General features: G+C 37.3%; 1 protein-coding gene across 1 annotated transcript in view; it reads right to left on the bottom strand.

Annotated features, from left to right (window-relative positions):
• Nucleotides 1–476: 476 nt before the first annotated feature.
• The window catches only part of ADAM32 (ADAM metallopeptidase domain 32), a 128339-nt gene continuing 106466 nt past the window's right edge, over nucleotides 477–22349 (bottom strand). The window contains exons 18-23 of the mRNA XM_067022784.1: nucleotides 18758–18857; nucleotides 17587–17640; nucleotides 8006–8044; nucleotides 4257–4295; nucleotides 1964–2002; nucleotides 477–1175 (exon numbers count right to left, since the gene is read on the bottom strand). Coding sequence (XP_066878885.1) covers nucleotides 949–1175; nucleotides 1964–2002; nucleotides 4257–4295; nucleotides 8006–8044; nucleotides 17587–17640; nucleotides 18758–18857 — 498 coding nt within the window. The 3' untranslated portion in view covers nucleotides 477–948. The remainder of the gene's footprint in view (nucleotides 1176–1963; nucleotides 2003–4256; nucleotides 4296–8005; nucleotides 8045–17586; nucleotides 17641–18757; nucleotides 18858–22349) is intronic.

Below are 22349 nucleotides of genomic sequence, written 5' to 3'. Positions count from 1 at the left end.
GGGCTCAGTAGTTGTAGCGCATGGGCTTAGCTGCTCTGCAGCATGTGGGATCTTCCCAGACCAGGGCTCGAACCCATGTCCCCTGCATTGGCAGGCAGATTCTTAACTACTGCACCACCAGGGAAGTCCCTTTTTAAAAAAAATTTTTATGGGAAACATTAGTTCATTGGTAAAGCATGTTATTTCACCATAAAAATGCAAACTGGAATAAACACCATCTCTCCTAAGGCAGACATTACAGCTATTTTTAAGTATTTCTGAGCTTCACTCGGAGAAGCCAAGTGTCAAAAGATTGACCATTAAATGAAATAAACTCCTTTAAAAATAAAACTTGTGAAAAAATATCACAAGAATGGAAAATCGAAATAGTCCTTTACCTGTTCCAGAAATTGAATCCATAATTTAAAGTCTTCCCACAAAGAAAACTCTAGCTTCACTGATGAATTTGGCCAAATATTTAACTGAAAAACTGAGCAATTTTATACACTCTTTGAGAAAATGGAAAATAAGAGATATTTTTCCCAACTCGATTTATCAATCTTCATACCAAACTCTGAAAACGGATTAATCTTTGCCCCTGAGACCGAAGCCCAAGCTCTCTGGGTCCTTCTGCCTTCTGGATTCACCCTGCAGGTCACCCAGCCGAGGGGCAAGAGAAAGGTGGTAAGCAGAGGGAGAGGCCTGGAAGGTAAAACACAGTGCCCAGAAGGAGCACAGCTTCCCTGAGAAGCCCTGGTTCTGTGGTTGTGGGGAGGGTGAGATGGTCAAATGACTGTAATCAACTGAGATCTGCATGCAGCCAGCCAAGTCCAGTGAGAGGACCCGGAGAAGGAACACAGTCCGTGCCCAGATCCTTTCCTGAGTGAAAGCAGTTGATGCAGATCCCCAGCACCTGGGGCCCCAGGCAGGAAATCCGAGTGGGTGGTGGAGAGAGCTGTGGAGAAGAGCTCAGGGAGTCAGTGGGAGTTGAGACTGACTATCTGCAGTCAAGGGCCCTGAAATGACAAAACTGCGCCTCGGGGGTGGAGGAAGAAACAAAAACAGAGGCTCCTGCAAATTGGTCCATCTTGGTTTATTGCTTCCTTCAGCTGTGACAAAGGGAGAAAAGGCTGCATTTTCATTTCTGAGTGAGATCCCCAGTAATATCCATTGCCTTCTGAAGGAATTATTAGTTACTGTGAAAAAGAACAAAGACACATGTGGCTTAGGTACTTAGGTATAACAAATAAATTACCTTCCACTGCAAAACATATAGTTGGCATACTGCCAAGTGAAAAATTCATATGTCAAAAAAAAAAATAGAATTCTAGGAAGAATTTTTACAATTTTGCTTGTGAAATTATTTAGCTGTAACTTATTTACTAGCAATTGTGATTTCTGGGAAACCATCGTATTTAATCAGAAGTACTTGCAAATGAGAAAATCTAATATTTTTTCCACATGCAATGAAACGTTCTTGAATATAACAAGTCAAGTCTTTGTATGTTTTTAGAAATTTAAATACTTATCAATTTTACTTTTTGCATATCTTGGAGCCAATCATTTTTTAATTTTTTCATCTAGTAAACAGTGTTTTGGTTTGGGCACTTGGAAACTCATAGGCCTTAAGGATTTTGCCTACAGTGCCTACTGGATAAAGTGGCTTGATTATGAATTCATTTAAAAGACTAATTTACATATCATATATCTTATTAGAGTCAACTCTAATTCCATTCTGTCCACAAGAGCAAGTTCACAACAAACTTAAGAGAATTTTACTAAACTGAGAAAAAATACTAAAAGTCTTTAAGAAATGATTTAAATACTCATTAATAACAAGATTAGTAAAGATTAAAACATTATTTTTGGTACAGTACTTTATGAATTCATCTAACCAATAAATATTTAGGAATTAGTTGTGGATTATAAATTTCATTTTAATTTAAAGCAAGTTATTTTAAGAGATATTTCCTAATGTACTTGCCTACTGTTAAGTGTTTCACTGCTTTTCTGTGACTTGGAGCTAAATAAGGAAATAATGCTTTTATCACGATACAATACAGTCTGACAAAGATATATTTTTATGGTGGTTTCTTCTTCTTTCCCTTCAAAATTGTGGTAAAAAAGAAATATCTGCCACATTTCTAATTTTATACTCATTATTACCAGAAGTCAAAATCAAATTCTCAGCATCTTTTCCATTTTTAGATCCACAGATTTCTTATTTCTGATCCCCCAACCAAAAGAATGAAAAAGAATACATTGAAGTTTAATTGACAAAGAAGATAATATAGGTAGTAAGATTAGGGAGAGAATTCAGTGATAAGAGTGGCATAGGGCTTCCCTGGTGGCGCAGTGGTTGAGAGTCTGCCTGCCGATGCAGGGGATGCAGGTTTGTGCCCTGGTACGGGAAGATCCCACATGCCGCGAAGCGGCTGGGCCCGTGGGCCATGGACACTGAGCCTGCGCGTCCGGAGCCTGTGCTCCGCAACGGGAGAGGCCACAACAGTGAGAGGCCCGTGTACTGCAAAAAAAAAAAAAAAAAAAAAAAAAAAAGAGTGGCATAATTCTACTCCTCCTATCCTTTCCCTACCTCTGCTATTTTATATCTTCAAAACTTATAGTAGATTTTTCCTACTATTCTGGCCATGAAACTCCCCTAGTTAATACAGTTAGTTCTCCCCAAACCAATAAAGGGATTTGTATATATAGATTTGTGAGTCTACTGGATATATAACCCATCGTATTTCTGGCTTTAAAAAATTTTTTTGTCGTGGTAGTGTTTACCCAAGGAGTTGTTTCTACCAACATCTTGCACTGGTTTTCAAAATTTTTAAAACAGAGAAAAAAGGAAAATATAATGGGTGCTATAACAGTAAAGCAGAGCAACTACGTCTGCCTAGCTTATTAAATTTAAAAGAAAGAATAATCCAAGAATGCTTTTTTTGGTGTATGCTAAACACAAGCTGGACTTATGGGTTAACACTCCAGATTACACTCTTCAAATGCAATATATATTGTCCTATGGATGATGACTATCCCTCAGTCTTGAATTCTACTTCTAGAAGAGGATGACTGTGCAAATGACATACTCTATAATGAGAGATAATGTGAGGGGACAACTGGAGTAGTTATAACGTCAATCACGTGTGTATGTGAAGTTCAAGATGTATGTGATGTTCATTCCCTAAGCAAGTATTTATTGAGCATTTACTCTGCTAGGTGCTAACTACAAATTAGTTCGCAAAATACACATGGCCATTATCCTCAAGCAATTTCAGAGTGTATCGGCAAAGTAATGCTTTATTTAGGTAAGCAGAAGTTTGGAAGTATTAGAGTGTTTGAGCACTATATCACAAATCCCTTGAGAATGGTGACAGAGTGGATGTAATAAAGAAAATCAGCTTTTTTCTTCATACCTCCTTTGGAGAAAATAGTATCCATAGAAAGGTAATTATGTTAGGAAACATACAAAAACAACAGAATAAAGGATAGAGAAATGCCAATAGCTACCCAAATGGAGGGGGTGACTTCATCAGGGATGACAGAAACTATATAATGTGGTGGTGTAGCCTGAAAACTTAACCTGTGGGTATGAAGGATATTCTGGAATATCAGTGGATTGAACGTAACTAAAAGAAGACAATTTAAGGAAAAACGCCAGGCGGGACAAGAAAACTAAAACTCTACAAGGGAGAAAAGAAGATTAGCAAATCAGTATATATTAGATGACTTCAGAAGGATCACAAGGCCACATGGGAAACTGAAAACTCAGAGAACCCTTATTAACACAATTGAGGGATGTTGGACTGAGGTGGGGAATTTGGAAAACATAGAATTTTAGTGTGTTTATGATAACTGTCCCTTAGGTAAACTCCTCCTGATTGGGGTAATAATTCACTCAATTGTTCATACTGAGTTTGTGGGTATAAATGTAATCTAAACAAAAAAGTAATATTTCCCTTTGTATTTCATCATAAAACATGCAAAAATGCTCTATGAGTTAGTCTCACAAAATAATTATAAATATCTTGTCTCTCATTAGACAACTAGGTTTTCCCTATGTATCAAAAGAGTAGGCAATCAATAAAAATGTAATAAACTGAAGAAAAGACTGAGTTAATTAATACTCATTCCCAGAATGGAAAATATTAATAAGTTGTTTTTAGTGTAGTACTTTATCAATTGTGGCTACTCAAAAAATATTAAACAATTTTTTGTTCATTCTTATTTTCAACATATACTTACTTATAAGAAACTTTTCTTATGTCGCTTACGTGCTGGTATTTGTTTGGGCACTACTTTCTGAACTCCATCTAAATAAAAATAAAAATGTCCGAAAGTTAATACTAAGAAACCTGCCTACTTTAAGAATGAAGATCAAGGCATTTCATACCAAAACTAACTCTTTTAACAGCTGGGGCAGGAAAATAAGTAGCAATCTTATTTACCCAACACCAAGTGCAACACATAGTGCAAAACTGAAATCCCCCAGTGGGGAAATGTATCAAGACAGCAGAGATGCATTTTTTTCTTTATCACCTCTAAGCACAGTATATAAGTTTGATTCTGAATGCCTAAATTTGGCCTTCCAGTTACAGGTCAGCTTTTTATTTGTTGACAAGTAAATTGCCACATTTTGCAAATTAACATTCACATTTACTTCTGGGCAAACTAGCAGACTTAACTGACAGAATAAGTTCCCCTTTCTATTCCACAAGGAAAGTTTCCCGTTTCTACTCTGCAGAAAAGCTGAAGATAATAGAGCAAAAATTTAATACCAAACTGAGATTGACAGCCAGAAAAGGCTCTTTGTCTGTCAGTAAAAAATGAAGAAACTAGAAATTCAGAGAGAAAACAGGTGAAAAGCTGAATGACTACAAGGGACTCTGAATTACTTGTACCTTAAGGGATATGATTTTAATAACCCTAGCTTGGTAGGAGTTTAGGGTACAGGTATTTAGATGTTAGAAAGCTAGAGTGAAGCCCAAGCCTGGTAGTCTTGAATGGAGTTAACAAAACGTATGGCCACTGGGAATGAAACAGGCAAATTGTCTCAGCCATGTGGATGGAAAAGGATCACCTAGAGATGCAGGACCTCAGACCTCCACCATCTATAGAGGCAGGACCACAACTCCTCAATTTCATTACCCACAAATATGAACTAGCAAGCACAGAAAATATTGAAACATTCATGCCCCAAGACAGGGAAAGTTGAAACATTTCCCTCTTCCTAACATATGCCTCTACAACTCGGGGTGTGCAGAGTTCCCATGAGAACAATCACTGCCCCTGAGGATGAGCTTACAAGTCTAAATTACAAACAACTGTGTGTTAAGTGCCCACAGGCACAGCCCAGCAGAACAAAAAATTCACATATTGAGATCGATGGATAATATAAAAAACCTTTAATGGACACGTTTAGGATCGCCACAGAGATTCAGGCAGAAGTAAGGCAAGAAAACGATAGCTGTTAAGAGAAGGGGTGATTTGGAAACTAATATGAGGAAATTAGTGCCAGAGACAGACATGAAAAAGCATAGCATATGAACAGCCTGGTTAACAACTATGGAGGATAAAGTGAGAAGACTTTCCCAAATATAGTCATTTCAGATGCAGAAAAGATAAAGAATGGAAAAGAGGTGATAATTAAAGAGATAATGACTGATTGTTTTCCCAGAATTAATGACCTGAATGCTGGTATCTAAAGACTATATGGAATCCAGAGCAGCGTAAATAAAAACAAATTCTATCAGAACATATCATAATAAAATAACAAAACATTCAGGACAAAGAGGAAATCTTAGAAGTCACTTAGAGTAAACACATTAATTGAAAGGGAATAAATAAGTTAATCAGACTGTCAACTGAGGTCTCATCAATGCCAGTAAATGTCACATTGCAGCAACACTATACTTTAAGAGAGCTGTGGAAAGTGACTCCCAACCACAAGTCTGTAACCATCTAAGTTGCCTTTCAAAGATGAAATGTGAAAAAGACATGTTCAGACATTTAACATCAAATGCTTATAATCACAGAAACTACCTAAAATTAAAAGGGTTGTACTTCAGGAAAAAGGAAATTGAAATCAAAATGCAAAAAAAAAAAAAAAAAAAGGACTCAAGAATGAATAGTGGGAGTTCCCTGGCGGTCCAGTGGTTAGGACTCAGTGTTTTCACTGCTGTGGCCCAGGTTCAGTCCCTGGATGGGGATCTAGGATCCCGCAAGCCATGCAGTGCAGCCAAAAAACTAAAATAAATAAATAAAATAAAATCCAGGGTTAAACACCATTTAAAAAAAAGAATGAATGGTGACCAAAGCAATTGGTAAATATGTTGTTAAACCCTAGTAAGTATTCATTTAATATAAAATGATAATAATAATAATAACTGACAAATGGAGGGGGAGTTGTGCAGGTGATCTAATATCCTTCTGTTGTTTACAAGAAGACTGAAAATATTGAAGTTTAGATATTTAAAAAATTAACTAGACCTAAAGTGGTACTAATATAACATATACTGGGATTCATCCCACCTCCCTGCCTTCTTTGACCTTAACAGTCTTTCCCACTGACTTTCTATGAGAAAGATTATTCCAAAAATAAATGACCTGAAAAGTATAGTGGATGTTATGTTAGTAAAACATAGCAGTAGAGTGAAGTGACATTCTTTAAATATAAATGAATAAAATTATCCTAAAAATGTTTCCCTGGTGTATACCAAGCCTGAAGGCTAGACCAGTGGATTAACATTCCAAATTATACTACTCTAGCTGAAATGTGCATTTACCTATGGGTAATTCTATCATCCCTTACCCAGTGTAGGTGAATTAATATCTTAGGAGAGATGAATTATGTTGACAAGGTTTCAGGATGAGAGATATTATAATGAGAGGGAGAAATGGGGGCAGTTATAACATTATAGATACATAGATTGTGTGTGTGTGTGTGTGTGTGTGTGTGTGTGTGTGTGTGTATTTGTCTATGTACCTTTGTGTTTGTGGATTTTATTTTTTGGTCTGATTGCCTGTGTGTGGAAAAGATTAAGTAATCATGCATTCACTCAACAAATATTTATTGAGCACTTACCATAAACCAAGAACTCTGCTACATGCTGGCTATACAGTGCTATCCTCTACAATAACAGAGTATAATAAGACATACATCCAAGGTGAGGAAAACGCAACTGTGTTTGAGGACCATAAGATAACTCCCTGATACTGAGAGGACATAATAATGAAAATCAGTTTTTTTAGTTTGGTGAGAGTAACTCATGACTCCATAAGTGTCACTAAAAGGAGTAGATCATAATGTCAAAAGAGAGATAAAGGATAAGAAAAGCAGGCATTGTAATGGAAGAGGAAGACCTCTTCTGGAATAAAAGAAATTAAACCACCCTGTTGTGCAGCCTAGACAGCTTACTCTGTAGATCTGGGTGTGTCTGCTAAGTGTACTTTAGAGGGACCTAGGTAGAATAACACCATCCAAAACTGTTGGATGTAGAAAACTTAACAATTATTGTATTATTATACAGACATATCCACCTCTCAGGAAATGGAAGGAGACCTAATTAAAACTACTTTGTAATCCTGAAAGGCTATGGAACACACAGAATTGCTATTCCTTTACAATCTTTTTCTTCGGCAAAATTTTCCTATGTGACCAGGGTAAGCTCTCATTCAGTTGTTCATGAGCATACATACTGGATTTCTAGAGTCTCCACTTAAAGAAGTAAACTTCCCCATTTATGAGTTAGCACCATAAACATTTCACCAATCATTTATTCCTTTGTTTCTCCAGAATAAACTCCCAACATACATTAACAAACTGAAGAAGCCATTGACTTATTTAGACAAATACTCACTACCTAACTAAGTTGGCAAATACTAAGAGGAATTTTTTTGTGTGTAGTCCCTTATCAATTGTTGCTGCTCAATTAATACTTAGCAGTTACTTGTTGATTATCAATTTGTTCATCTTATTTTTTAACACATACTTATTTTAAGAAATCCTTTCTAATTTACTTACCTGACAGTATCTGTTTGGCTACTACTTTCTGATGTGGACCTAAAATGCAAGTGAAAATAGTACTTCTAAGTTAATACTTTAAAAAAGTGTGCCTCCATAACAAATCAATGTCAGACCATTTTGTAACCTGTATTAACTTTTTTATACCACTAATCACCACTAATGCATCACTTCAAAAGATTACTAAGTTACAGTATGCAATAAGTAACATTCTTATTTACCAATATACCATGTCCATAGGGAATATAAATGTCAAATTCTCAAATAGAGGAGAAAGAAAACAGATTTTTCACTTCCAAGCTCAGAACATATGCTTGATTTTGAATGCCTGATTCTGGTTTTTAGGTTCTAACCTAATGTTTTACCCACTAGTAAACAAATTACTGCAGGTGGTGATTTGAAACCCTCACTGACTTCTAAACAATCAGGCAGACTGGGCTGACAGGGTAATTTCCACCTCCTATTTGACACACAGAGAAATAGTGAAAAAAATAACACAAAATGCTAATGAAAATTTAAGGGAAGGAAGCGACATTTCTCATGATAGTCTGAAAAAAAAAGAGGATATAGAAAGCACAAAAGGTAAATAGGAACTAAAGCTGAATGACCCTAGAGGTCAGGGAATCAGTTAGGGAGTGGAGCCCACCTGGAAAACTGGAGCTGACCACCTCCTCTAACCTTGGAAGCCATGAAAGGCCATACCACCCACTAAGTGGCGATATATTATCATGAATCTTAGAGATGCTGCAAGGAGATTGCTTCAGAAGTATAGATGGAAAAGGATCACCTAGAGACACAGGAAGCTCAGGTGCTTAAAATGCTTTAGGGACATGGATGGGAAAAAAACATCACATAAGAAAGAGGAATCTTAAGCCTTTACTGTACAGGTTCAGGATACTAATTCATGTTTCCTATGAATTCTAGATCTCCATGTGTAACAAACACCTCAAAAGTTTATGACTGGGAGGGGAGTCTGGGGGAGAATGGATACATGTATATGTATTGCTGAGTCACTTTGCTGTGCGCCTGATACTATCACAACATTGTTAATCAGCTATACTCCAATATAAAATTAAAAGGTTTTTTAAAAAGTTTATGACTTAGGAGGGTAAAACAAAATAATCTTGACAAGGAGGATTTTACAAAGCAGGATATGCAGAATTCTCATGAGATAATCACTGCTGCTTAAGATGGTCTTACAATCAAATAAAAAAGCCAGTAAGAGGTAATGTCCACCTCTTACGGAGTAAACTAATACATTCATACACTAACAATTATAGGTAACAGGAAAAACTTCAAAAACAAGAATGTTTAGGATTTCCATAGAGATCAATAAAGGAACAGAATTCATTAAACAAGCAATGATAGAATGAGAGCGGTCAAGATGGCAGAATAAAAAGATATTGAGCTCACCTCTCTCACACCAAAATCACAACTATTTGCAGAACAACCAGAGATGACAAAGACCAGAAGCTACATGAAAAGATCTACAACTAAAGATATAAAGAAGGAACCACACGAAATGGGTAGGAGTGGCAGAGTCATAATATAGTCAAGACCCCTAAGTCCCGGATGGGTGATCCACAGTGGGAAAATAATTACAATTGCAGAGGTCCTCCCCAAGGTGTGAGGTGCCCCACATCAGGATGCCCAGCCCAGGAGTCCTGTGCTGGGAAGATGAGTCCCCAGAACATTTGCTGAAGGCTAATGGGGCTCACTTTGGGGAGACCAGAGGGCTGTGGAAAATAGACTCCATTCTTAAAGGGCACACACAGAATCTCACAAGCTCCAGGACACAGGGCAGAAGCGGTGACTTGAATGGAGCCTGGGTCAGACCCACCTGCTGATATTGGAGAATCTCCCGGAGAGGCAGGAGGCAACAGGAGTTCACCCTGGTGACACAGACACTGATGGCAGCCATTTGGGGGAGCTCGTTCTACCTCGTGGACACCAGTACTGGTAAGTACCGTTCTGGAATCCTCTTTCTAGCCTATTAGCCCCAGGACTAGTCCCATGCCCACCCAACATCCTACAGGCAACAGTACTGGGACAGCTCAAGGCAAGGAAATAATTGGGCAGGGACACAGCCTCACCCACCAGCAGACAGGCTGCCTGAAGACCCCCTGAGCCCACGGCCGCACCTGGTTATGGCCCTGCCCACCAGAGCACGCAGGGCCAAGTCCCACATAGCAGTGCACAGGCACCAGACGCAGGACCCCCATGGTTCTGCAGCCAGAGACCCTGGGACCCAGCTCGACTCCTAAGTAGGTGGGCACCAGCCCCAGAATCCATAGTCCCACCCACTAGAGAGCCTGCTCGAGACTCAGGACCAGGCTCACCCGCCAGCAGGTGGACACCAGGCCCAGGACAAGTGCAGCCCCATAGCCTGTACACCCCCCCACACACACACACTAGAAGGCCAATACAAGCTTCAGGACACACTGGGCCCTGCAGCCAGCTGTGTCAGGATCTAGCCCCACCCATCAGTGGTCTGACACCAGCTCTGGGACCCCTGGGCACTGTGGGCAGACCCCAGGATTAGCTTTGTCAGTGGGCCAACACTAGCCCCAGGAATCGGCTTCACTCACTGAGGGGTTAGCAACATCTAGCAGGATCTCCTAGACCCCAAGTCCACCCACCAGCGAGCCAGCACTGGCTTTGGACCCCTGCAGGGTTTCACATCCAGCCATCTTGCGACCCAGCCCTGCCAACCAACAGCTCACAGCTTCCACACAAGGCAAGGCCTGGCAACCAACCAGACCAGGGACCAGCCAAGCCTATAAAACCACTTACTGTAGCCAGCCTGCCACAACAGAAGGACCCACACAGCACACATAGGGAGCACCCCTAGAGCATATAGCTCTGGTAATGAAAAGGGAGTGTGCTGCTGGCGTACACAGGACATCTCCTACAAAAGGTCACTTCTTCAAGATTGGGAAACATAATCAACATACCAGATACATGGAAATCAAAATAGCAAGTTAGGTGAGATGAGGCAACAGAGGAGCAAGTTCCAAACAAAGGACAAAGATAAAACTCAGAAGGACTAAGTGAAATCGATACAGGCAATCTACCCAGGAAAGAATTTAAGGTAATGATCAGAAAGAGGATCAAAGAACACAGGAGAAGAATGGATGAACATAGTTAGAACTTAGACGTTTTTAACAAAGAGTCTGGAAAATATAAAGAACAACCAGAGATGAAGAATATAATAACTGAAATGAAAAATACACTAGAAGGAATCAATAGTAGACTAAATGATACAGAGGAATAGATCAGGGAACTGGAAGAAAGAGTAGTGGAAATCACTGATGCTGGACATTAAAAAAAAAAAAAGAAAAAGAAATGAGAACAGTTTAAGAGACCTTCAGGACAACATCAAGTGTATTGACATTCACATGATACAAGTCCCAGAAGGAGACGAGAGAAAGGGGCAGAGAACATATATGAAGACAAAGTAGCTGAAAACTTCCCTAACCTGGGAAAGGAAGTAGACATCCAGGTACAGGAATTACAGACTGGGTGCTTAAACAGCAGACATCTGTTTCTTAAAATTCTGGAGGCTGGAAGTCCAAGATCAAGGTGTCAGCAAATTTGGTTCCTGGCGAGAACCTATTTCCTGGCTTGCAGGTGGCTGCTTTCTTGCTGTGTCTTCACATGGTGCAGAGAGAGAAGGCGCTCTGGTCTCTCTTCCTTGTCTTATAAGAACACTAATCCCGTCATGGGGACCCCACTTTCATGACCTCATCTAAACCTAATTTCAGCCCAAATGCCCCAACTCCTAATACCATCAGATTGGGGAACAGGGCTTTAACATATGAATTTGGGAAAGGGAGACATTCAGTCCATAAGACTACTTAAAAAATCATTCCCAAACTTAGTACCTCAAAACATTTATTATTAACTCTCTTGGTTTGGTGAGTTGACGGGGATCAGCTGAGTAGTTCTCATTTGGGGTCTCTCATGCAGTTGTAGTCATGTGTTAGATGGATATCTAAGACAGGTGGATGTTCACATGCTGTCAACTAATGACAGCTATCAGCTGGGAGCTCAGTTGGAGCTGTCACCCAAAGTGCCTGCATGTAGCTTCTCCAGGTACTGGAGCATCTTGCAGCATGGCAGCTGGGTTCCACTCCAAAAGGCCCAGGTGACAGTTACGTGACCTCTATATTAGCTATACATTGGTGATTACATACAGAATCATAAAGAGATTCAACTACTTCTTTTGGTAAGAATATTTCTTAGGTGGTATTGTGCACTTCAAGTGGAAGGGATGTAATACCTGGTTGTTTGTCTTTTTATGATAACATCCATTGATGATCAAACATCTAGATACAGTAATTCATCAAGAGTTTAAATTTGCAATTTTCAAAGATCATTCTGGCTAGACTACAAGTTCTCTTAAAAAGAAATAAATGTCACAATTATGTGCAGCTTTATGAGAATGGCAATCAAAACCAAGTCATAATGATATAAAGATTTATTGGGTATCTCATCCTGGTTTGGTCATTCTAATAGTCTAAAAATAAATAAATTCAAAGGGAAGAAAAAAAGGAATAAGTTGTTTTGGCATACTCTTTCCCTGATGCTGTTCAATTACGTCAAAAAAACCTCATTAAAAATTTTTTTTGAAATACAACATCAGTCCTTAAACGTTAACAAAATATTCATTAACCCCACAACCAGGATAGATAACTGTAGTCTTAATCATTGGCTTGCAAGTGCTTGCTTTTTCTTTCCTTTCTCCTTTAAAAAAAAAAAATGTTTAATTAATTAATTAATTAATTTTTTTTGGCTGCGTTGGGTCTGTTGCTGTGTGCAGGTTTTCTGTAGTTGTGGTGAGCGGGGGCTACTCTTCATTGTGGTGCACGGGCTTCTCATTGCTGTGGCTTCTCTTGTTGTGAAGCATATGGGCTTCAGTAGTTGTGGCTCTCAAGCTCTAGAGCACAGGCTCAGTAGTTGTGGGACACGGGCTTAGTTGCTCTGTGGCATGTGGGATCTTCCTGGACCAGGGCTCGAACCCGTGTCCCCTGCATTGGCAAGTGGATTCTTAACCACTGCGCCACCAGGGAAGCCCTAAATTTTTTTTTAAATTTAGGTATAGTTGATATACAATATTTAATGTTACAGGTGTACAGTACAGTGATTCATAATTTTTAAAGGTATACTCTGTCTATAGTTATTATAAAATATTGGATAGTTTCCCTGTATTGTACAATATGTCCTAATAGATGACTATAAGGAAAGAGAAATACAAATCCAGGAATCAGAGTGTCCCCAAAAGGATCAACCCAAAGAGGAACACAAGACACATTATAATTAAAATGGCAAAAATTAAAGATAAAGAGAGAGTATAAAAAGCAGCATGGGAAGAGCAACAAGTTACATGCAAGGGAACTCCCATGTATGTACATACATATAAATAAGTACATATTTATTAATATGTATTAATAAATATTAAATAATTATTAAATTAAATTATTACTTTAATAATTATTTAATCATTAAAATTATTTATTAAATTAATTATTAAAATTAATTATTTAATTATTAAATGATAATTAAGTACATTAAACAAATATTTATATTAATATTAATAATTAAATAATACATGTTAATATTTATTAATAATTACTTAAATGAAAATGGATTAAATGCTCCAACCAAAATACACAGAGTGGCTGAATGGATACAAAAATAAACCTGTATATATGCTGCCTACAAGAGATTCATTCAGTGCTAAAGACACACACAGACTGGAAGTGAGGGGATGGAAAAGGTATTCCATGTAAAAGAAAATTAAAAGAAAGTTTGGGTAGCATTACTTATATTAGATAAAATAGACTTTAAAGCAAAGACTGTTAGAAAAGACAAAGAAGAATATGATGTAACAATCAAGGCTTCAATCCAAGAAGATATAACAACTCTAAATATATATGCAACCAACATAGGAGCACCCAAATAACTGAAGCAAATTTCAACAAAAATAAATGGAGAAATCGAGAGTAACACAATAATAGTAAGGAATTTTAACACCCAACTTAGATCAATGAACAGATCACCTAGATAGAAAATCAATAAGGAAATATTAAATGACATACTACAACAGATCGACTTAATAGATATATATAGAACATTCCATCCAAAAGCTGAAGAATACACATTCTTTTCATGTGCGCAAGGAAAATTCTCCAGGACAGAGCTCATGCTAAGCCACAAAACAAGCCTCGGTAAATTTAAGAAACACTGAAATCATATCAAGCATCTTTTCAGACCACAACACTATGAGACTAGAAATCAACTATAAGAAAAAAAAACTGCAGGAAACACAAACGCGTGGAGGCTAAACAATATTCTACTAAATATCCAATGGATCACTGAAGAAATCAAAGAAAAGATTAAAAAAAATACCTGGAAACAAATGAAAATGAAAACACAACCATCCAAAATCTATGGGATGCAACAAAAGCAGTTCTAAGAAGGAAGTTTATAGTTATACAAGCTTACCTAGGGAAACAAGAAAAATCTCAAATAAACAACCTAACCTTATACTTAAAGGAACTAGAAAAAGAAGAACAAACAAAACGCCAAATAGTAGAAGGAAAGGAACCATAAAGATCAGAATAGAAATATATGAAATAGAGACAGAAAAAAGAATAGAAGAGATCAATGAAACTAAGAGCTGGTTCTTTGAAAATATACACCAAATTGATAAAAACTTTAGCCAGATTCATCAAGAAAAAAAAGAGAGAATCCAAATCAATAAAATCAGAAATACAAGAGAAGTTACAACTGACGTCACAGAAATACAAGGATCATAAGAGACTACTAAGAACAACTATATGTCAATAAAATCAACAACCCAGAAGAAATAGACGAACTCCTAGAAATGTACAATCTCCCAAGACTGAACCAGGAAGAAATAGAAAATGTGAATGGATCAGTAATCAGTAATGAAATTGAAACTGTGATTTTAAAACTCCCAGCAAACAAAAGTCCAGGACCAGATGGTTTTACAGGTGAACTGGACCAAACATTTAGAGGAAAGTTAACACTCATTCTTATCAAACTATTTCAAAAAATTGCAGAGTAAGGAATCCTTCCAAACTCATTCTACAAGGCCAGCATCCTCATGATATCAAAACCAGTAAAAAGAAAGGAAGGAAGGAGGGAAGGAAGGAAGGAAGGAAGGAAGGAAAGAAGGAGAGAGGGAGGGAGGGAAGGAAGAAAAAGAAAACTACAGGCCAATATCACTGATGAACACAGATGCAAAAATCCTGGACAAAATATTAGCAAACAAAATCCAACAGTATATTAAAAGGTTGATACACCATGATCAAGGGGGATTTATCCCAGGGATGCAAGGATGGTTCGTTATCCGTAATTCAATCGATGTGGGGGCTTCCCTGGTGGTGCAGTGGTTGAGAATCCACCTGCCGATGCAGGGGACACGGGTTCGTGCCCCGGTCTAGGGGGATCCCACATGCCACGGAGCGGCTGGGCCCATGAGCCATGGCCGCTGAGCCTGCGCGTCCGGAGCCTGTGCTCCACAATGGGAGAGGCCACAACAGTGAGAGGCCCGCGTACCACACACACACCCAAAAATCAATGTGATATGCTACATGAACAAACTGAAGAATAAAAATCATATAATCATATCAACAGGTGCAGAAAAAGATTCTGGGTACAAAATTCAACTTTCATTTCTGATAAAAACTCTCCAGAAAGTGGGCATAGGGGGAACACACCTCAACATAATAAAGGCCACATGTGATAAGCCACAGCTAACATCATACTCAATGGTGAAAAGCTGAAAGCATTTCCTTTAAGAAAAGGAAGAAGACAAAGATGCCCACTGTCACCACTTTTGTTCAACACAGTAACAGAATTCCTAGCCATAGCAATCAGACAAGAAATAAAAGGAATCCAAGTTGGAAAGGAAGAAGAAAACTGTCACTTTTTTGCAGATGAAATGACACTATACATAGAAAATTCTCATCAATGAATTCAGTAACGTTGCAGGATACAAAATTAATATACAGAAATCTGTTGCATTTCTATACACTAGCAACAAACTATCATAAAGAGAAATTAAGGAAACAATCCCATTTACCATTCCATCAAAAAGAAGAAAATATCTAGGAAGAAACCTACCTAAGGAGGCAAAAAAACCTGTACTCGGAAAACTATGGCCCTGAAAAAAGAAATTGAAGATGACACAACAGATGGAAAGATATACTATGTTCTTGGATTGGAAGAATTAATATTGTTAAAATGATTCTGGACTTCCCTGGTGGTGCAGTGGTGGGGAGTCCACCTGCCGATGCAGGGGACACGGGTTCGTGCCCCGGTCTGGGGGGATCCCACATGCCACGGAGCGGCTGGGCCCATGAGCCATTGCTGCTGAGTCTGCGCATCCGGAGCCTAATGTGCTCCATAATGGGAGAGGCCACAATGGTGAGAGGCTCGCGTACCGCAAAAAAAAAAAAAAAAAAAAAAAAAAAAAAAGATCCTTTTACCCAAGGCAATGTACAGATCCAATGCAATCCCTATCAAAATACCAATGGCATTTTTCACAGAAGTAGAACAAATAATTCTAGAATTTGTATGGAAACACAAAAGACCATTGATACCCAATACAATTTTGAGAAGGAAGGACAGAGCTGGAGGTATCACACTCCCTAATTTCAGACTATATTACAAAGCTACAATAATCAAAATAGTTTGGTACTGGCACAAAAACAGACATGTAGATCAATGGAACAGAATAGAGAGCTCAGAAATAAACCCACACTTATGGTCAGTTAATCTACAAAAAAGGAGGCAAGAATATACAGTGGAGAAAAGACAGTCTTGTCAGTAAGTGGTGCTGGGAAAACTGTACATCTGTATCTAAGAGAATGAGATAGAACATTTTGTTACACCATATACAAAAATAAACTCAAAATGAATTAAAACCAGAAACCATAAAACTCCTAGAAGAGAATGTAAACAGAACACTATATTTTTAAATAAAAATATTTTATATACTAAATTATAAATTTGCCTTCTGAAGATTTTTCCCAGAGAATATTTTTTAAATTATTTCTTAAATGAGGCAGCAATGCAAATTGAAATATTTCATTTGTGATAAGGCTCATAAATCTGCATTCCAAATAAATACTTCTGGTACTTCTCCTGTAGATGACACGGATCACTGGGCATTTGAAAGCAATAGATATAAATCCATTTTAGTTCTTCCTCTCTCAATTACCAAGGCGATGATACTGGCAAGTTATTAAAACCACATTCCAAAATTTTTGCATCTTTAAAATAGTGATATTCAAAAATAGCTCAAATAATTAAATGAGATACTGCTATAGCATTCAAAATTCCTGTAAAATGTAAAGTATTATGGCTGCTCATAATATTTCCTTATATGTGACTAGATTTAAATGGTACTACAGTTTAACTTCAGAAAACAAATTCAATTTACTCGCTACTTTGGGGTTCCTCTTTCTTGCTGAACCACTTTTTCAAAGGCTTCCATGAAACAGCTACTATGGTTGCTAGGACGAGAACAGGTAAAGCAATGTAGATACCCAAAAGCCACCGCTTCTTCCCAGCCTTCTCAAAACCTCTTTCCTTGATTAAACCTAAAAATAAAAATCAGAGTAAAAATATTAAGCTGTCGACTTTTACTTTCAAGTTACAGCAAACTAATTACAATGTTCTTAATTTTTATTGATATTCAAGGAACATGAAAAAATAATAGAATCATAATACTTAAGACTATCTCTATAAACTCATTCTAAAAGAACAGAAAGTAAGTTCCAGAAAGTTCCAACATATTCTACATTATACAGCAGCTACAGCAAAATCCCACTATAAGTGGGACCCCAAAACTTCAATGATATATAATCTATTTTGTAAGGTTATCCAACAAACTTGCATTGTTACAAGGTGCATTATCACAGAATTCCACTATATATGTGCATATCCTGTTTTTCTTTATTAGACTGTTGGCTCTTTGACATTTAGGGATCTGTTTTTACATACGGAGTCACTGCAGTGCTACTAAAACATCACTGCCATAAAAAATAGGAGACTTGATTCCTAATCCTAATTCTGCAGCTAGTTAGCACTGGGTATTCTTTAAATTCCATGAGGAGTGGGACTTTGTTTTGCTTACTGTACATGCCTAGTGCCATATGATGAGCACCTGGTATGCATTAGGAATTCAATAAATATTTGCTAAATCAATGAATGAATGACAAAAACTAAAGTCACGGTGAATAAACAGAATATTGTTTTAGCCAGTTCTGTCATCTCTTTAGCAGCAATTAATAGATTTTTATCATTTAAACTATAAACGCCAGACTAAAAACTTATCTTCTATTTCCTTTATTTCTTCTATAACAGACACATATTAACAGTGCTGGACACAGCGTGTGTTGTTTGTATAGAGCTGAAACCACAGGATCAGGCATAAAAGGGGGAAAGGGTTGAAAGATAGTTTAAAGAAGAAAGTCAGACATAAGTAAATAAAAATTTTAAAAGATACCCTCAGCTTCAATCATATTCAAAATTAATATTAGGACAAAAAGCAAGATTAAGAAAGCATATTTGGTGTCTATTTCTTGAGGAAGCCTATTTACCTTTTAATTACAAATACTGGTTTCTTTCAAAGTGGCAAAAATAGAACTTTGTTTTTGTGAAAGTAAGCAATTTGAGAATTTTATTAACTGGATACAAGAAGAGATAGATACTTGCCCTGTCCCCCAGGCAATCTGGAAGATACTCTGGAGCGCTCTCGGCAATCTGGAGGGCTGTAGCCACTAGAACAGTTGCACGTCGTCTTGGAAGTGCACACCTAGAATCATTTTTTTAATTCAAATGATCATTTAAAAATATTTCCTCATAGAAAGTAAAATTATCAGATGGATCATCAAGCTTACTTTTGTATTTTCATCTAGTGTAATTTTATTTGATTTATTTACAGAGAGAATTCTACAAATTGAATGCTTGGGTTTTTAGCCTAAACTGCACACACGCACACACACACACGCTAAAAAGCAGCTGTAAAGTGCACAATATTTGCACCTGGAAAATTTAACATCTTCAAATGTTCACCTGAAAATTTAGTGTGCAATTTCAGAAACACCTACATAAATCCTAATGAAAATGAGACCATTCCAGTGGTGTGTTAGAGCCAGCCAGTATCAGCTCCCAGGGCTGAGTGTGTAACATCTCTTCCCATCTCCAAGTTCAGTGACATCATGGGGTAGTTTGAAATATTTGTACTTACAAATGAGGACTTTACTCTTCCTCACACTAGTTGGTAAACATTTACTAGCATAATACTGCCCTTGACCAGGATCAGGTTTGTTTAATTTGTTAGCTTCTGTTTGTTTGATTTTTAAGCAAAGGTTTTTTTGTATTACAAGAGGGTATCAGATAATTAATTTCTGTAATTAATTAATAATAGCAAACAACTTTATGGTGCTTACTATGTGTGAGTCTCTATTCTGAGCACTTTATATAGATTCACTCATCAAATCCTCACAACAGCCCTATAAGGTTGGGACTATTATTATTCCTACGTTACAGATGAATAAACTGAGGCATAGATATTTAACTTGCCAAAGGTCACATGGCTAGTAAGTGATGGAGACAAGATTTAAACTGAAGCTATCTAGTTTCAGAGTCTCTGCCTTTGACCACTATGCTATGCTACTTCTCAAAATAATATAAAACATCTCTCAATTTCTAAGATCTCAATTTAAGAACATGAATCTAATTTCTTTATTCCATGGCTTAAAATGTACAGGAAAAAAGTATTCTGTTTGGAGTATCCATTGCCTTAGCTCTGTCACATCACTTTCATGTTGTTGTGTGTGTATGTGTATGTCTACTGTGAAATACCTCACAGAGGTAATGTCATCCTTCTCAGGAGACATCATGTTGTCACTTTGTCATAATATTGTGTTGTTACTTTTGGATCACTTGGTTAAGGTGCTGTCTTCCAAGTTTTTTCCACTGTTAGTTACCATGCCTCCATTTGCAATTAATAAGCAATTTGTGAGGAGATACTTGTGAGATTATGAAAGTATCTGGGTCCTCGTAAAACTTTCACCCACTAGTTTTAGCATCCACTGATAATTATTTAACTCCATTATTCCTTCTATATTGTTTATACTATAAAAAAAGTTTTCCCATATCCCCATTTATCTATTCAGTTACTGTTACTGGTAAACATATTACTGATATAGTCAAAGGATCTTTGACAAGGGTGCCAAGACCACTCAATGGGGAAAGGAGAATCACTTGGTGATTCTCGGAAAACTAGTGCAAATGGTGCTCGGAAAACTAGATACCAATGCAAAAGAATGAAGTTGGACCATTATCTCACACCATATATGAAGAATTAACTCAAAATGGATTAAATACCTAAATGTAAGACCTAAGACTATAAAACTCCAAGAAGAAAACATAGGGGGAAAGCTTCGTAACATTGGACTTCACAATGATATCTTGGATATGACGCTAAAAGCACAAGCAACAAAAGTAAAAATAGACAAATGGCTATACAACGAACTTAAAAATGGCTTGTGCATCAAAGGAAACAATGAACAGAGTGAAAAGGCAACCTATAGAACAGAAAACTTGCAAACCATATATCTGATAAAAGGTTAATATCTAGAATATACAATGAAATCCTACAATTCAACAAAAAAAATCAAATAACAACTTTAAAATGGGCAAAGGACTTGAGTAGATATTTCTCCAAAGATGATATACAAATGGCCACCAAGAGTATGAACAGATGTTCAACACCATTAATCATAAGAGAAATGCAAATGAAAATCACAGCAATAGAAACAACAAACAACTTTGTCTAAATATGCTATAAATGCCAGAATATATTATTATTGTGCTTATTTTAAAAAGCCCTTGGGCTTCCCTGGTGGCGCAGTGGTTGAGAGTCCGCCTGCCAATGCAGGGGACACGGGTTCGTGCCCCGGTCCGGGAAGATCCCACATGCCGCGGAGCGCCTGGGCCCGTGAGCCGTGGCCGCTGAGCCTGCACGTCCGGAGCCTGTGCTCCGCAACGGGAGAGGCCACAGCAGGGAGAGGCCCGCGTACCGCAAAAAAAAAATAAATAAATAAAACAGCCATTATACATATTTGACAAATGAATAATATACATGGCACCACATCTTAGACACCAATGGGCAAAAGGCAGGAATAGATAATTTACTGATCAACACATGGTTATTAAACATATGAATATATGTTCAATCTCACTAACAGTCAAAGGAGACAATTAAAACCATAGTGAAGAACTTTCTCTTGTGTATCAAGTTGGCAAATATCAAAAATAAAATAGTACTTAGACTTGAGAGGAAGAAATTGAAAGAGGCATTCTCATATGCCTATTCCCATAGAATAAATTTATAAAACTTACTGGAAAGCATCTAAAAATTTTAGGTTAATATCTTAAAGGGGATTACCCCCTTACACTCTATAATTCTAGTCCTGGGAATCTATCCTATAGAAATAGCAATAATGCTTACAAATATTTATGTACAAGTTTGTTCAGCAAAGCAAATTTTGATAATAATAAAGAATCAAATATCATATGACATTTAACATAACAGAATGGTTAAAATAAAAAAATTACTGTCATCCCTCAGTATCCAATGGGGATTGGTTCCAGGACCCCTGTAGATATCAAAGTCCTTTATATAAGCTGCATAGTACAGTTGGCCCTTCATATCTGCAGTTTCTACATCCATGGATATGGAGGGCCAATTGTAAATAACATTGTTTCTTATAACGATTTTTAGGCAATATTTAAAGCATGGAAAAGTTCTAAAGAGAGAAATGCGTGGGATTAAAAAAGCATGCTGTTTCCCTTTATATATAGTACCATGTCTGCTTTGTTGAATCAGTGACTCAATGAATACATTTACATACTCACAAAGATAAACATATTTGATGAATGAATGAATAAATGAGTTTATACATATGTACACATGTACATACACTGACAAAGAAACAAAGCTTGCAGGAGAAGAGTTAACTCTGTATTGTAAAAAAATATGGTTAATTTTTTGCTTTCTACTTTAGATTTCTAAATTTTCAAAGCCTTCAATGATGAGTAAGTACTACTTATTTTATGGGGAAGAAAAGAATAAGCAATGTCCATGAATTTGAAGGAGTGAGAACTTAGATTGTTAGCAGGTCAACAATTGCCCTGTTGGACACATTTAGGCTCCAGATAAGTTTTATTTGACGTGGCCAGAGCGTTCAAAGGAATATTTCTAGATCTCAAGCTCAAGAAGATTGGGGTTAAGGGAGAG

The sequence above is a fragment of the Kogia breviceps genome, chromosome 20, assembly GCF_026419965.1.
Source record: "Kogia breviceps isolate mKogBre1 chromosome 20, mKogBre1 haplotype 1, whole genome shotgun sequence".
Taxonomy (NCBI): Eukaryota; Metazoa; Chordata; class Mammalia; order Artiodactyla; family Physeteridae; genus Kogia; species Kogia breviceps.
The sequence above is the reverse complement of the archived record's forward strand: the minus strand, read 5'-3'. Positions and strand labels throughout refer to the sequence as shown.